The 17,578-nt window shown below is 37.8% G+C and overlaps 1 protein-coding gene across 2 annotated transcripts in view; it reads right to left on the bottom strand.

Annotated features, from left to right (window-relative positions):
* Positions 1–621: 621 nt before the first annotated feature.
* Positions 622–17,578, bottom strand: part of hdgfl3 (HDGF like 3) — a 28,812-nt gene continuing 11,855 nt past the window's right edge. For both annotated transcript variants that reach the window (XM_044205039.1, XM_044205044.1), the window contains exons 5-6: positions 12,982–13,116; positions 622–4,002 (exon numbers count right to left, since the gene is read on the bottom strand). In XM_044205039.1, coding sequence (XP_044060974.1) covers positions 3,976–4,002; positions 12,982–13,116 — 162 coding nt within the window. In that variant the 3' untranslated portion in view covers positions 622–3,975. The remainder of the gene's footprint in view (positions 4,003–12,981; positions 13,117–17,578) is intronic.

The following is a 17,578-nucleotide window of genomic DNA, read 5'->3' as shown; positions in this document are numbered from 1 at the left end:
TTGCTACCTCGTCAAATATAATACTGGTCATGCACATACACCTTGGCTTTAGACAAAAATATGACAAATTACACAGGTAGAATTCACAATGCAAATGTGAGAAATGTGCACATTGAAACAGATGCTAGGTATGTGTATCACAGTGTATAAATACTGCTCTGATGACTAATAGACCGTTACTAATGTAATAGTAATGCTTTGTTCAGGAAAATAGTACTGTTATGTGGTTAGAAGTCCAGAAAGACATTGGCTAGCATGCTAATGTTAGCATTTAGCTGGTAGCATGTTAGCATGGTAATGTTAAGTATTAGCTCAAAGCGCAGATGAGCCCAAGTGCATCTGAGGCTAACAAAGAAGGCTACAGCCGATTTGATTAAGGCAACAACATAGCCTTTCCTGTGGCACCACAGTCAGGAAAAATGTGATATATTTGTCCCACTAGGGGTAAGGATCTAAGAATGGAAAAGTGTCTCTGTTTTTCACCCATGCATCGCTTGTTTTGTGGTGTGTAATGAGCATTACAGCCTCACTATGCAGTCCAATTAGTTTATTTTGTAAAAGTCTCATCCATAAACAGCAAAAACAGTTTACAGTAAATTACAAACCTTGAAAATGCAAAACATGTTCCAAATACGAGCATAACAAAGATTTGAAGGAAATAAAAAAGCATGAGTTTACATACAGACGGTGTCTTAATCAGCTATCATCAAAAAATAAATAGGTCTGTATCTCATGACAACAATAGTGGAAGCAAAGTAAAGGCAATTGGCACAGAGTTAAATGACAGAGCAGTCTGGTGTCATCTTTAATCAATCTAAAGTAAACTAGCAGGGACAATGATAGGTTTGGCAATTTCAAAATGCATTACCACTATGTTTCAGCACAATGTTTCAGCTGAAAACCATCTTCACAGCTCTCAGCTTCCTTAAAATGTAATGTGGTTCAGTTTACTGTCAGGTTCAGACGTTGAAACAAGGAAACAGAAAAAAGTGGATGGTGTATTCTTTTTCCTCCAAGTCCAACACATACCACCAAATATCTGATTTTAAACTAAGAACCAACGGACACTTTCATATAAGAATGATCTGGAGTACAACAGTAGAGCATGCCACTATAAAAAGCTTTGAAATATACAGTGATCTATTTCACAGATACACAGAAGAACAGACGTATCACTTTCCATAAAAAGATGAGCTGTTACCTAAAGCAGTCCAAGTAGAATAGTGGTCCTATATTCTACAACAAAAGTAAAATATACAGATACAGTTAATATCGAGTTACAATGTGTAACCCAGTTGTGCACAACACTTCATACATTTATCCATGTATTTCCATTCATCTTTTTCTGGTTACATAAAAGAGTAACATATAAGGTGATGAATAATGTTTGACAGTTACTGAATATTCCATAAGTCCCTCCCACAATTATCCTTATAAAAAAGCAATGTCAAGCTACAACTAGAGTGATCGGTACACTGCAATACCCAACATATATCATAGATGGCAGGAGAGTATATATATATGGAGCTCTTATCAAATGCATTTGTACACAGTGACAGGTGATCATCAGTGATACAATACAGACAGGTATGCACGGGCCAGTATAAATACTGATGAATATCTACACTATGTGTGATTATGAAGAACACGAGCCACCCGACATGATGGTGTTATATCTTGTCACATACCGAGCAGAGATGCACCAATACTGTATTTTTATTGTGACACAGATTTCACAAACTACTAAAGAGGCAGTAAGCTTTTTTACTGCTCCATAGCAGATACGTGTAAAACATATGTAGGTTGTGGATAAATACCAGCGACCTTTAAGCTGAAAAAGTGATTCGAATTTTAGAAGACAGTTAGGGTAAAATGCCTGAAACAGGCCTGTGATTAAGACAGTCTCACATTTCCCTCTGAGAGATAAGCCAACCATTTCACATCCTGTTTGTGAATTTTGGAGCTTATATTAGCCCTAAAAAAGTAAGTGGCTAATTATTGTCTTATAAATTTAAGTTATCCATAAGTTATTATGTTAACTTAAAGCCTTTACACTCTGGTGCTCTTGCTGTTTTCCATGACATTTTCAGTTATTTATATGTCATTTTCTTTGTTAATAAGGTAGTTTTTTTAAAATAGATTTTTAAATTAACTAACATAGAATTAGCCTAAACCTGAAGACGCTGTGTTACTGACATTGGAGAAATTCATCCTCTTGCTTGTTTGTTTTGGTTTTACACAGGTTAGCCTGGCATCAGGTTTTTGCTAATATACATTAACATTCATCCTTTTAAACTTGCCAAAAATTGTTTTGTGAAGATTAACTCAAGATGGGCCTGTTTTAAACTCTTAATTCTTTAGTACAAATCCAAAATGACATTTAAAAAACACACTGGAGTTACAGTGTAGCAGGGTTTTGGCCAGCTAGCTAAGGTAGAGCTAGCCTCTGGGCTGCCGTACTAAAAACGGAATTCACGGATCTCTCTGTCAGCTCAGTACCGACTGGCATATTCAGCTGGTTACCAACAGAAAATACATTTCTGTAACTTAACAGCTTCGTTCTCAAGCCAAAACAAAACACATTTATGGTAGTATTTAGCATGCTGAAATATTACTTCTTCACTGGACTTTAGCTCTAGCTAGCTTACCTCTTGCTATTGTCAAATTGTGACTTTGCATTGTGACTTGGCTGCAGGTACGTATTTTTTTCCCTTCTGTACGAAATTATCCAATTAACGATTCCTGTCAATTAGGGCTGTCACGATATCAGATTTTCACTACACGATTATTGTGGCCAAAATAATTCACAATAACGATATTATCGCAATCTATAGAACGTTTGAAAAAATAAAAAATGTATGCTGTCAGTCAAATTCTTCTTTTTTGCCATTTTATGGCGGGTGGCAACCAGCGTTTAGGTGCATTACTATGACAAAGTGAGAACTGAGAAAAACAGAAATGATTTCAGAGGCGTTGGATTCTTTACACTCTATTATCATATGTGCATTATTAACATGATATCAATATTTCATTTTTGAATATTTGATTTTTCTACTGGTATATCGCAACACCCCTACTATCAATATGTTTCTGTCCATTCCTATTTGACAACTGAGCCAACAACTCCAGTTGCTGATAAAGACTGAGATGCAGCTGATAGTTCTGTAAAAAGCTAGTAAGAAGACCTTGAGTAAAGATTATTTTGTCAAGGCTTTAAATTATTGTTTTATTGAGTGTAATTATGTGCTCCAGAAATAAGTGTTCTGACATGTACAACCAAAACAGGCAAACTTTTGAAAAAGATGGGACATTTTACTGTTATGTTTTCTAGTGAAGCAACAGATTTAATTCTACTCTTGCAGTTATTAAAGAGGGAAAGGGAGCCACCCACCAAACGCTTAATGAATAAATAAACAGGTTATGAAAGGGGTATACCTTACAATAAAAAAACAAAAAATAAATAAATTCTGATTGGGCTATTAGTCTGAGCCTAGTAGAAAAAAGGCTCCATATAAACACAGCTAATGTTATCACAACTCCTAATGGTTGGCAATAGAGCATGATACACTTCTTCAAGTACTTAATGCCCCTTTAAATATCCTATACTTATGTTTATTTAACAATATAAACTTACAAGCATTCAGAGTCACTGAATAAAAGTGATTAAAAATCTTAATCTGTCTATCCTAGAGAGTTCAAGATGACTCTTCGCTTTGATTTCTGACACGGCCCTTGGCATGAAGCGCTGAAAAAACTGTGTGACATAATGCCCAGTTATACCCTGGCATCCACATGATGACTGATACCAGTATCAGTATGGGTGCATCTTTCATACAAACACATATTGGAAGTCCAACACAGAAGTGGAGGTGACGATGGCAGCCAGTAGATAGTGCTGATGAGAAATCATGTTGTAGATTCACCTTTCCAACATCACAGCTACAAAGAATGATTTCCCTTTCATGCTTTCTTCACTTAATGTTCTTCTATGAGCAGCTGGTTCTGGGGGACAAAATAATAAGGCAACACAGTTATTATTAGCATTGTTGGAAGTAGTGTTAGTCATATTAAGTCAAGTCAAATGTTGACTAAAGTGCTCTGCAAAGAAATTTAAAATACAATTAAATACTTAAAACAATAATTAATAGGTAAATAACTAACTGTGTTATTAGTAGAAATCACAGTAATGATAGTAGTAACTACAGTGATAGACCAATAGTAAACCATACAAAATGTAACAAAATGTTGTAGTTCAAACCGCAGCGACTATAGATGGTCACCAGGGGACAGGCAGCTCGCTCTTTAGCTGTCCCTGGTCAGAGCCTTGTGGATTTAGCTTTGATTTTTTTTTGTTCCAAAGTTTAGCACAAAACAGTCAGTGTGGTTTTCGTGATTTGCACATGAAAAGACATCTATCCTTCTACATAAAATATACAAAATCTACAAGCTTTTATTTTATGGCATTTTAATGATTACATTTCCGTCTTGAGAAAAGAAGATCCCGCACACTGCTCAGCATCACAATTTATTGATCATACTAAAGTTTCGGCCCCTCTGGACCTTTGTCAATCTGTCACATTATATTCCACATATAAGAAAAAGAACAGAAAGACAGGAACGATGTGAGACACATGACGACACATAATAAAGTATTTCGTCAATGTTATCACCTCTCTCTGGCAGAGTCACCTCTTCAATGCCCTGGAACCTAAAGGATGGGATGTCATGTTTGAAGTCACTGAAACGTACTGCTGTTGGGAGCTCTTGTGTTCACTTCTCTCCTTTATGAGCGTAATGTTTTACCAACATATGATAACCCACATGGACATTTGATCATGTAAATTACATAAGAAGTGGAACATGTGATGGCATCAATGATCAAATACTTTTCCTTTGACCATATTATTACATTGAGCACATCCTCTGCATTTGTAGCACCCATTAGGAATTGGAGGTTTTAACACAGACGTTTTCTAACTGATTTTACATTAGCATGTACATGGCTGTCTCTGAGATTACGTCCTCTTCGATAGACTATTACTGGTGGTTCTTTCAAATCCATGGATATTGCTGGGTCTGATGATAATATGTGCCAATGTTTTTTGATAATCGAACCCAGTCTATGGCAGTTGGGGGTATAGGTTGTACTAAACATGATGGAGTATTTCTTTTTCTGTGGGGGATTCTTTTGTAACAATTCATTTCTTGTTGCCTGTAAGGCCATATGATAGGCTTCCTCCACACAATCACTTGGATAACCCGATCTATAAACCCTTGTTTCATATCTACCCATTTGTCTATAAAATCCTCTGTGGTGTGACAAATTAGTCTGAAAAACTGACTTCCTTGGCAGACCTCGTTTTAGGGGTGTGGGGTGATAGCTATTTGCAAGCAGTAAGGTGTTTCGATCTGCTTCTTTTCTGTATAAAGTAGTGCATAGTGTACCAGACTTCTCAACCCACATGTCCAGGAAGTGAACTCGATCAAAAGCATATTCTATAATAAACTATAGTGATCTTTTTCATTGAGAAGTCTTGTAATTCATCCGTGTCCCCTTCAAACAGACAAAAGATGGCATTAAATTTATTCAATTCAATTCAATTCACTTTTATTTATGTAGCGCCAATTCATAACAGAAGTTATCTCATTGCACTTGTCCTTTAGAGCAGGTCTAGACCATGCTCTTTATAATATTATTTACAGAGACCCAACAGTTCTATCCATGAGCAAGCATTTGGCGACAGTGGCAAGGAAAAACTTCCTTTTAAGAGGCAGAAACCTCAAGCAGAACCAGACTCAGGGTGGGCAGCCATCTGCTGCTGCCAGTTGGGTTGAGAGAGAGAGAGAGAGAGAGAGAGAGCAGGAGGTAAGAGAGCATACAGTAGCACAATGCAAATTCCACATAGAATTTTTAGTTAATAATAATGTAATGGAAGTGGTAATATTAATATTAATAAAATAATAGTAACAATAATGATAGGAATAATAATGATAATAGTAGTAATAAGACTAATAATAATTGTAGTAGCGGTTGCCGAGCTGGAACATGGGAGCAGTAGGTGGCCCACAATGAAAGATCCAGACTCTGTAGCTCCGGAGGCAGAAATACCTGCTGAAAGCGACAGAAGGAGAGAGGAGAGAGACAAGAAAGCACAAAACTACAGGAGAGACAAGATGTAAAGTTAGTAACATGCATCATTGGGATAAGAGCATTCAGATGGAGAGGGAGAGGAGGAGAGAGGTGCATCATGGGAAGGTTCCCGGCAGTCTAGGCCTATAGCAGCATAACTAAGGGATGATTCAGGACTCTCCTGAGCCAGCCCTAACTATAAGCTTTATCAAAGAGGAAAATCTTAAGCCTACTCTTAAATGTGGAGATGGTGTCTGCTACCCGAACCCAAACTGGGATCTGATTTCACTGGAGAGGAGCTTGATAACTGAAGGCTCTGGCTCCCATTCTAATTTTGGAGACTCTAGGAACCACAAGTAACCCTGCATTCTGGGAGCGCAGTGTTCTAGTGGGGTAATAGGGTACTATGAGATCTTTAAGATACGATGGTGCCTGACCATTAAGGGCCTTGAAGGTGAGGAGAAGGATTTTAAATTCTATTCTGGATTTTAAAGGGAGCCAGTGCAGAGAAGCTAATATTGGAGAAATATGATCTCTTTTTCTAGTTCTTGTCAGTACACGTGCCACAGCATTCTGGATCAACTGAAGAGTCTTAAGGGACTTATTGGGGCAGTCTGATAATAAGGAATTGCAATAATCCAGCCTAGAAGTAACAAATACTTGGACTAGTTTTTCTGTGTCATTTTGAGACAGGATGTGCCTGATTTTTGTAATGTTATGTAGGTGAAAGAAGGCAGTCCTTGAAGTTTGTTTCATGTGGGAGTTAAAGGATAAATCCTGATCAAAGATAACTCCAAGGTTCCTTACGGTGCTGCTGGAGGCCAGGGCAATGCCATCTAGAGCAACTATATCTTTAGATAATGTGTCTCGGAGGTGTTTGGAGTTTAACATCAGAAAATTGCAGGTCATCCAGGTTTTTATGTCCTTAAGGCATGCTTGAAGTTTAGCTAACTGATTAGTTTCATCTGGCTTGATCGATAGATATAACTGGGTATCATCCACATAATGAAAGTTTATGGAGTGTTTAAAAATATTGCCTAAAGGAAGAATATAAAGTGAAAAGAATTGGTCCAAGCACAGAACCTTGCGGAACTCCGTGACTAACTTTAGTGTGCTTGCTCATCGTTAACATGTGCAAACTGAGATCGATCTGATAGATAGGATTTAAACCAGCTTAGTGCAGTTCCTTTAATGCCAATTACATGTTCCAGTCTCTGTAATAGGATGTGGTGGTCAATGGTGTCGAATGCAGCACTAAGATCTAACGAGACAAGTACAGAGACAAGTCCATTGTCTGATGCAATTAGAAGGTCATTTGTAATTTTCACCAGTGCTGTCTCTGTGCTATCTCTATCCCCTCTAAATCCTGACTGAAAATCCTCAAATAAACTATTGTTATTTAGAAAGTCACACAACTGATTGGTGACTGTTTTCTCAAGGATCTTAGAGAGAAAGGAAAGGTTAGATATAGGTCTATAGTTGGCTAAAACCCCTGGATGAAGAATGGGCTTTTTAAGAAGAGGTTTAATTACAGCTACTTTAAAAGACTGTGGTACATAGCCTGTTAATAAAGACAGATTGATCATATCTAGTAAAGAAGTGCTAACTAAGGGTAAAACGTCTTTAAGCAGCCTAGTTGGGATGGGGTCTAAGAGACAGGTTGAAGATGAAGAAATCATTCAAGTTAGTTGGTGAAGGTCGATGGGAGAAAAGCAGTCTAAATATATACCAGGTTTTACAACTGTTTCTAAGGTTCCTGTGTTTGAAGATAAATCAATATCGGTTAAGGGCAGGACGTGATGAATTTTGTCTCTAATATTTAAATTGTTATCATTAAAGAAGCTCAAGAAGTTGTTACTACTGAGGGCTCTAGGAACACATGGCTCAATGGAGCTGTGACTCTCTGTCAGCCTGGCTACAGTGCTGAAAAGAAACCTGGGATTGTTCTTATTTTCCTCTATTAATGATGAGTAGTAGGCTGCTCTGGCATTACAGAGGGCTTTCCTATATGTTTTAAGATTATATTTCCAGACTAAACGAGATTCTTCCAGATTGGTGGAACACCATTTCCTTTCAAGTTTTCGCGACATTTGCTTTAATTTACGGGTTTGGGGGTTATACCATGGAACTAACCTTCTTTGTTTTATTATCTTCTTTTTTAGAGGGGCGATAGAATCGAGTGTCATTCGCAGTGAGTCTGCAGCACTATGAACAAGATGGTCAATTTGGGAGTGGCTGAAATTAGCATAGGAGTCCTCTGTTATATCGAGACATAGCATTGAAATAAATGCAGATGGAATTGCTTCCTTAAATTTAGCTACAGCACTATCAGATAGACATATAGTGTTCAAAAGTTATTAAATAATGGTCTGATAAAGAAGGATTCTGTGGAAAGACTATTAAATGTTCAATTTCAATGCCATATACCAGAACAAGGTCGAGGGTGTGGTTAAAACAGTGAGTGGGTTCATGTACACTCTGAAAGAAGCCAATCAAATCTAATAATGAGATAAATGCAGTACTTAGGCTATCATTATCAACGTCCACATGAATATTAAAATCACCTACAATAATTACTTTATCTGTTTTAAGGACTAAACTTGATAAAAAATCTGAGAATTCAGATAAAAATTCTGAATAGAGTGTACCAAGAGGTACACTATAACAAATAGAATTGGCTGTTGTGTTTTCCAGGTTGGGTATGAAAGACTAAGAACAAGTCTTTTGAATGAGTTATAATTTAGTTTAGGTTTAGGGTTGATTAATAGGCTTGAGTCAAAGATGGCTGCAACTCCACCTCCTTGGGGAATGTGAGTATTAATATGACTGGGCGGAGTGGATTCCTTTAGGCTAACATATTCTTCATGACCCAGCCAGGTTTCAGTAAGACAGAATAAGTCATGATACTCTGATATTAAATCGTTCGCTAGTGCAGCTTTAGATGACTGAGATCTGATGTTTAAGCGTCCACATTTAATTCTCCTATTTTGTTGTGCTATTTCAGCGGTGGTAATTTTGTTTAGGTCTTTATGTATAACTCCTCTTCTGTTAATCAATGTGCAAGTTTTCAGAATGAGATTTTTGTGTATCTTGAAAATGTCCATCAGAATAAAATAATTTCTAAGCAAGAATTAGAAAGTACCTGAAGTGTATATATCCCATATGCCCTGTCCTATACACTCTGCCCAAAGTGCATAAGCCTAAAACTCATCAGAACAACTATCCAGGTAGACCAATGGTGGCTGGGATTGGCTCACTACTAGAACCACCTTCACACTTTGTAGATTATTTTGTCAAGCCATATGTGCAATCATTACCATCTTATATAACACACTCTATAGACTTCATTAATAAGATCTCAGAGATAAAGAATGTGAGTGAAAACTGTATTTTGGTAACTCTTGATGTAGAGAGTCTATATACAAGCATTCCCCACCAGGGGGGGTTATCATCATTTGTACACTATTTGGAAAAAATTACACTTTAAACTACTGACAGACCACATATTGAATTTATTTAAAACTTGGCAGAATTTGTGATAAGATTTCAAATTTGAGGGGGACTATTATTTCCAGGCGAATGGTTGTTCAAAGGGCAGTACCGTAGCTCTGAGCAATGCCAATCTAATTTTGGTCTTTTCGAAGAAAAATTCATATATAATCCCACAGAGAATCCGTTTGTTGAGAAGATATTCAAATGGTATCGGTACATTGAATGCCATCTTTTGTCTGTTTGAAGGGGACACGGATGAATTACAAGACTTCTCAATGAAAAAGATCACTATAGTTTATTATAGAATATGCTTTTGATCGAGTTCACTTCCTGGACATGTGGGTTGAGAAGTCTGGTACACTATGCACTACTTTATACAGAAAAGAAGCAGATCGAAACACCTTACTGCTTGCAAATAGCTATCACCCCACACCCCTAAAACGAGGTCTGCCAAGGAAGTCAGTTTTCAGACTAATTTGTCACACCACAGAGGATTTTATAGACAAATGGGTAGATATGAAACAAGGGTTTATAGATCGGGTTATCCAAGTGATTGTGTGGAGGAAGCCTATCATATGGCCTTACAGGCAACAAGAAATGAATTGTTACAAAAGAATCCCCCACAGAAAAAGAAATACTCCATCATGTTTAGTACAACCTATACCCCCAACTGCCATAGACTGGGTTCGATTATCAAAAAACATTGGCACATATTATCATCAGACCCAGCAATATCCATGGATTTGAAAGAACCACCAGTAATAGTCTATCGAAGAGGACGTAATCTCAGAGACAGCCATGTACATGCTAATGTAAAATCAGTTAGAAAAAGTCTGTGTTAAAACCTCCAATTCCTAATGGGTGCTACAAATGCAGAGGATGTGCTCAATGTAATAATATGGTCAAAGGAAAAGTATTTGATCATTGATGCCATCACATGTTCCACTTCTTATGTAATTTACATGATCAAATGTCCATGTGGGTTATCATATGTTGGTAAAACATTACGCTCATAAAGGAGAGAAGTGAACACAAGAGCTCCCAACAGCAGTACGTTTCAGTGACTTCAAACATGACATCCCATCCTTTAGGTTCCAGGGCATTGAAGAGGTGACTCTGCCAGAGAGAGGTGATAACATTGACGAAATACTTTATTATGTGTCGTCATGTGTCTCACATCGTTCCTGTCTTTCTGTTCTTTTTCTTATATGTGGAATATAATGTGACAGATTGACAAAGGTCCAGAGGGGCCGAAACTTTAGTATGATCAATAAATTGTGATGCTGAGCAGTGTGCGGGATCTTCTTTTCTCAAGACTGAAGGGATACTTTCCAACACACCTGCATCTGAGATAGTTGGATGTGTGAATATCTCCTTTGAAAAAATGATTACATTTCCAACATGTAACAGGTTCTACAGGATTTCCTGGACAGATTACCAGAAGTGGTAATAAAGTAAAATCCTTTACATACATTTTGGTGTTATACACGGGGAGATGCCACTACAGGCAGCTTGTTTACTTTTGCCTACAAGGTGGATTAGTCTATAGCTCGACAATATTGGTGACAGCAATATGTGCTCTACTAGTTAGAATGGGGGGTGCACGGTGGCAGAGCGGCTACAGCTCCTGCCTCCCAATAAGGAGATCGTGGGTTCGTGGGTTCGATTCCCGGACCGGACCAACATCACACAATCTCTCTGGGTGGAGTCTGCATGTCCTCCCGTGTTACCGTGGGTTCTCTCCGGGTTCTCCGGCTTCCTCCCACCGTCCAAAGACATGCATGTGTAGGTTAATTGATAACTCTAAATTGCCCGTATTGAATGAATGTGTGAGTGAATGGTTGTCTGTCCTTGTCTGTGTCTGTGTTCGCCCTGCGACGAGTTGGCCACTGTCCAGGGTGTGCCCTGCCTAAGGCCCGAAGTCACTGGGATAGGCTCCAGTCACCCGCGACCCCCTAACGGGGACCAAGCGGTAGAAAATGGATGGATGGGATAGTTAGAATGGTCTAATTACTGCCTCTTGTGGCCAGTGGTGGAAAAACATCCACTGTTGCACTGTTTTTATGGAAGTATATTGACAAAGATTTGAGGGAGCACAAAACTAATTTGAGTGCTACTCAGTCTGCAAGCCAACCTTTGAGAACACACAGGATTTGTAAGAGCAGAATTAGATTTGTGCACGAGGGAGGACAGAATCGTGAGCATAAGAGATTATTTGAGCATGCAAGGGAAATACCAGATGGAGACAGAGAGCAGTATTTGGTATTATATCGTAGAAAAGGTTTCAGTGGTAGTCATCTGGACACTGTTTTCATAATCAAGACGTTTCGGCTCCCACCCGGAAGCCATTCAGAAAACAGTGTCCAGACGACTACGACTGAAACCTTTTCTACGATAGAACACTCCTGGACGAATGAGGGACTACACCGTCTTATTTGGTATTATCTTAATTTTATTATCAAAATGCTTTGACGCTGAATGACGAAAATCACATTCAATTTGTTGGCAAATGATAAAATCATAGTGGCCGTGTTAGCTTTGTGTTAACTTCTATTTCTAGAGATTTTCTGAACCAGATGTAGGGTTTTCTTATTTCTTCTTTACTAAAACTTATAATGGAAAAATGTATGAATGAGGCTCACTGTCATCAGAAATCTAATGAGCCTGATATGGGGTGGTTGGGTTTACTGTAATCTGATCTGACTCCATGTCGGTTTAAAAAAACTAATGGTTCAAACAAATACTACTAATAATAATGATAATAAAATTCTTATGGGCTGTGGCTACATTGAGAATGACAGCATTTTCAGAAGAGGCGTGGCACAGATCAGACATGAATATCCGTATAAATACACTAGGTGACGATTAGGGATCAGTTGGATCGCCAGAATTTGGCTGAACTTCAATCTACAGTGCCGATACACACACGACTGAAATTTGAAGCTAAGCAATAAGGCATGCAGGCATAAAATAAATCACATGTTGTCCTAAATAGTCATATGGTCACTAATCGTCTACCATCATCTCATCTAGTTACTATGTGGTTTACAGTAAGGAAAATCCCTTTCTCATCAAACAGCTATTGCAGCTGTCTTATTTGACTACCAACTTTCAGCAGTCCCTTCCGCTTTACTGCAAATTAAGCCTCACAAAACAGTTTTGCAATTTTTACAAAAGGTACAGAATATTAAATCCTTTCAGGTCAGAAAAATTAGAAAGACACTCAAAAACTGTGAGATTTGAAGCAAGGGCATGTGGAACATCGAGCTTTAAATGGTGGCCTGTCCCTGTGCACCTGTGTAGAGTGAGCCCTAATGAATGATTAGAGTGCTAATTATGTAGGCGTTTAGGAATCCCACCTTACTGTCGGTGGTATTTTGGATGATGCCGCTTTCGGGGTCTCCTCCCTCTGAGCCACTCTTCTGGTCGTCATCTTTCCCATCCTTCCCCAGGTCATCCTCTCCAGATGAGATCCTTGACAGCTTGGAGGATTTCTGCCACAGATACACAGATCAGGATGCGGGAACACTTGCTGAGTGTCAGAATTTTCATTTCTAACAGACAAGAAATGTCAGTAGCAGCACATCATGCTTTGCATGGGATAAACCAACACAGGTAGAAGAGGACAATAACCATTCACACTGCAAAGTAGTCTCAGATGACTTCACTGCACACAGTGCCCCACAGTGTGGCAAGCAACGTTTTTCTCATAATTTGATACATGATTAACTGGCAAATATGCTGTATTACTGGGTGTAAAAAAAATTAATTGTTTCACTGAAGTAATATATCAGGTCAGAACAAAATAATAAATATTGTGCTGTGATATGTTATATATAAAGTTGTAGCATAATTTGAAGGCACAATTCATGATGCAAATGTAAAAAGTGTCCTACCTTTTGTCACTTCTAAATTGATTAACAGTTTACTTAAATGAGTATTCCACAGTTTTAGCATTGCACTCCTATAACACTGATGGACTCATGATGGACAGTTTAAAAAAAAAGATCAAAATTAATGCAGCAGAACCCGAGATATCATGTTTGTTATTCCACACATTCTCCTTACTTGTCAAAACCTAGCGTCTACATTACTCACAATGCACCTCAACCACTGACCGTTGGTCAGTTTTTAGTCAGAGATTTGGGTGTGTTATGTAATGTAGCCTGGAGCCTCTAGCCTGCAGCAGAGATGAAGAGTGGGCTTCAGATGTCTGGTAAACTCACACCCTCAGATTTTTTTCATTTTCAAACTTGTAGGCTGTGTCCGAAATCACTCCCCTGTTCACTCATTCACTGCTCCCTATATAATGGACACTCAATGGTTTATGGTGAGCAGAAAATTGAGATTTTGCAGATTTACTAATCATCATCATTTTGTGTCATCACTGAGAGCTGTTGAGTCGCGCAATGGTAATTTTCTTATCTGGGAGCATTGCATTGTGGGATTGTTAGCAGAAAGCCATGTACATGCCATGGAGTCTTTTTCAATGTAATAGTAGATTAATTTACATACTCAGAATTTGGACACTCAAATAAAATGGCAGATTGCAAATGTAGTGCACTATATGGTAAAAAGGGAGTAATTTCGGACACAGCCCCAGCACCTGTAAACAGACGTAGATGTGTAATATATGTTTATATTTAACTATCTATCAATCAGAATCAGAAATACTTTATTGATCCCCGAGGGGAAACTCTTTCATTACAGCTGCTGATTGGATCACGTCAGTGCACACAGGAAGAGGTGGAATAGAAGTACTAAGCAAATCAAAATACAATACACTATAATACAGGTGAGATAAATTAAGTACAAAGTGGACATAAAGTATAAAAGCTAAAATAAGTTTAAAGTACCAAAGTGGATTTAGAGGTTGATAAGTATGTACGGTGTAATACAATGTAATAATATAAGTAATAAGTAATAGTGCAATAATGAGTACTGTCAAGTTAAGTGTAGCTTATTAAGATGATTATGAGGCGGTGGATATTGCACAGCAGTAAAAGAAGTATGAATAAGTAAAGATGACAAAGATTCATTAGTTCCCGTGTCTCAAACGTAAGTAATTGCGGCCTTTGTCTGTTTTAGTCAAGTAAATTGAGTATCTTGGGGTTTCGGACTGTTTTTCAGACAAAACAAGAAACTGAAAGATGTCACCTTAAAATTGACCGATTGCTAAGCCCGACCCTCTTAGTTACTGTTGCTACTGTCAAGCTTTGGCATATTTCCATTGAAATTCTTAGTAAACAATGGGTTTTGGATTGGATTGGAAGTAAACTAAATGTAGCTTCTCATTTCTAGCCGATGACAATTGATTTCTGACGTTCCAAGCTGACTCGTTTTAAAACAAGAACCATGTAAAGGTGTCAAATATGCACTTGATGGCTACATACATGATATCATGCCAAAAGACTAAGGCTAAAGCTAACAGGCCCAGGCAAAATGTCATCCTGAGACATCCTCACCAGCTGATGAAGACATGGAAATAAAGAAACAGCATTGTTCTTATATTACAGGAGAGAGCTAGTTAGCACTAGTATTATAACACAGTATTAAAGATAAAAATACATTTGAAATAAAAAGTACGATTTTTTTTTTTTTAAGCTTGGGAAAATGTAGCGCTATTCAACCTCACAGGTTTGGCTGGAGTTGCTGGAGTGTAAACTTCCCCAATCCAGATAAATAGCTGAACAGAGGCACTAATGTTACCCTACACTCGATATAGTCGCATCCAGGACCGGCACCCACAATGTTCCAATCCTGAATGGGCCTTTTTCTAACATAAGATGTAAGCCCACAAATAATATCACTGGCGAATGATATGTTTCTTGGCTTTGGTAGTAACAGTAGGTTACTCCTGTAGGCACTAAGTAAGTTGTTAGCAGCTTACGTTAGAGTAGACAAACTCACTGTTTAATCCATTCAATTCTGCTGTAGTTTTGGTGTTGAAAAGGCTAAAACATATAAGACATTCCAAATTCTTAAGGAACTGAGTAGGAGTAGGAGTTTAGTGAACGCTCAATTGTAATTGATTTTGACAATTTTTTTATAGGTAAACTCTGCTGATGAAGACTGTGAAATACGGTTGAAAGCTCTGGAAAAAAGCTGGGCCAGTGAGTTAAGATTTTGTCTTCACATTTAATCTGTAACTTCAACTGTCTTTTATGTGTGGGACGATACCTTCAATTTCTATGGTCACAAAAACTACTGACTGGGCCTTTAACTATTAACTAACTAGCAGGCAAATTGTCGTACTAATTCATTAATAATTTCATCAACCCATTTTAAAGTAGTAGTAGTAGTAATGCTGGTAGTAGTAATAACAGTAGCAGTAGTTGCATCAGTAGTAGCAGAGGCACAAGCCATCCCATAAAACCATAAACAAGACTAGGTCGAAACCTAATATATGGCTGGACTGGGTCAATGTGCTAAGTTGTGGCCAAATTGTTACACCAGTCAATGGTAGTGTCTATAATGTGAAGTCCTGGATATTAAATGTTCATCAGCAATTTTCTGTAGTGGTCCCAGTAATATTTGTTCTTGTACTTAAGTAGAATATCACATGGCATGGTTAAGCTACGTTTGAGTCAAAAAATGTTATAAATGCAGTTGCAAGAACAAAACTTTCCACTCATATCTTAAGATGTTTGATTTGAAAGAAAATGTATAATGAAGCAAATCACACTCAGTAATAGTAAATGGTACAGGTTATTAATTATTCAGTATATTATACAGTTTATACAAGGTGAGAGGTATAAGCATGACATACAGTATGTAAAGTTGAAAGTATTTGTCTATTTTTTTATTGGAGCATGTGTATTGAAAGAATACATAATATAATTGGTGTGTAACAATATATACATGCATAGTAGAATGATTAATAATGATGTAGATTAATGACAGAGATTAAAGATGATATAGTTGGGTTGTTGGGAAAGGGGTGAAGATCACGTAGAACATGAAGTTAGTTGGAATTCTTTTCAAAGTCTATGTCAATATGTTATGTAATTGTTTCAGAGGGTCCTGTAGTACGGTAATCCACTTCTGAGCTGTAAAGGAGGAAGAAAAAAGCAAACGAGTACCAGCAAGACACATGTAATCCAATTTAGGTAAACAAAGACAAGATGTTGATCAAATATGTACAGCGTATTTGTTCTTTTATCTCAAGTGTAATGGAAATTGGTTCATGATCCAAGTAGTAGCAAGTTTTCACTGATATGTTTTTGTACTCAACTTGTGGAGTCAATCTTATGTAGATGTGATCCATACATCTAGCGTCCAGGATGCAGGAGGGACTATTACTGGATGGAAGTGATGGTTTTCTACTAGTTCTTTTGCACGGCCTGCACCACAATGAAGTGTTGCTGTTTGTTGTTTTACAGTGTTTGGGACCCAGGCTTCCTGTAACAGATTGAGCTGTGCAGACATCTATTCATAATGAGCTTTAATATGGTGTATAATGTGGCCTGCTAGTGATTGGATGTATAAGGAGATTATTTCGATAACTGAAGGTGAAATTTGTTGTGTTTTGCTGATGTCAATGTGTTCTATTCTAGCCAGTTACTCAATTGCATCTGGCCATGGCTTGATTTTGTTTGTAGGAAGAGTTTCTAGTAAGAAGAGTTGTGACAAGCATTGTACTCGTGAGAGCATTACATATAGCGTTGCAGGCTGAAGCCAACAGTCTAAGTCAAGGATCAGTTGATCTGGCTTTTTAACTGTGTGACCTTGAATTTTGTGAGCAGGTGTAGCCCATGCCAGTGTTAGGGGGAAATGTATCGCTGTGGCAGTTGAGGTGCTTCCTTCTCTCAATTTAAATTTAAATTTTAAAGTCTTTATTATGAATTTTCACCATAACATATTTTACTTTGTTCAGTGAATATATTTGGAATCCAATGACTTATCCTAAGGTTCCATTAGTTAGGTTGTCTATCACATCTATACTGTACGTTAGCA

Source organism: Siniperca chuatsi, linkage group LG1, assembly GCF_020085105.1.
Source record: "Siniperca chuatsi isolate FFG_IHB_CAS linkage group LG1, ASM2008510v1, whole genome shotgun sequence".
NCBI classification, from domain to species: domain Eukaryota; kingdom Metazoa; phylum Chordata; class Actinopteri; order Centrarchiformes; family Sinipercidae; genus Siniperca; species Siniperca chuatsi.
Note: the sequence above shows the minus strand (reverse complement) of the source record. Positions and strands in the feature narration are given on the sequence as shown.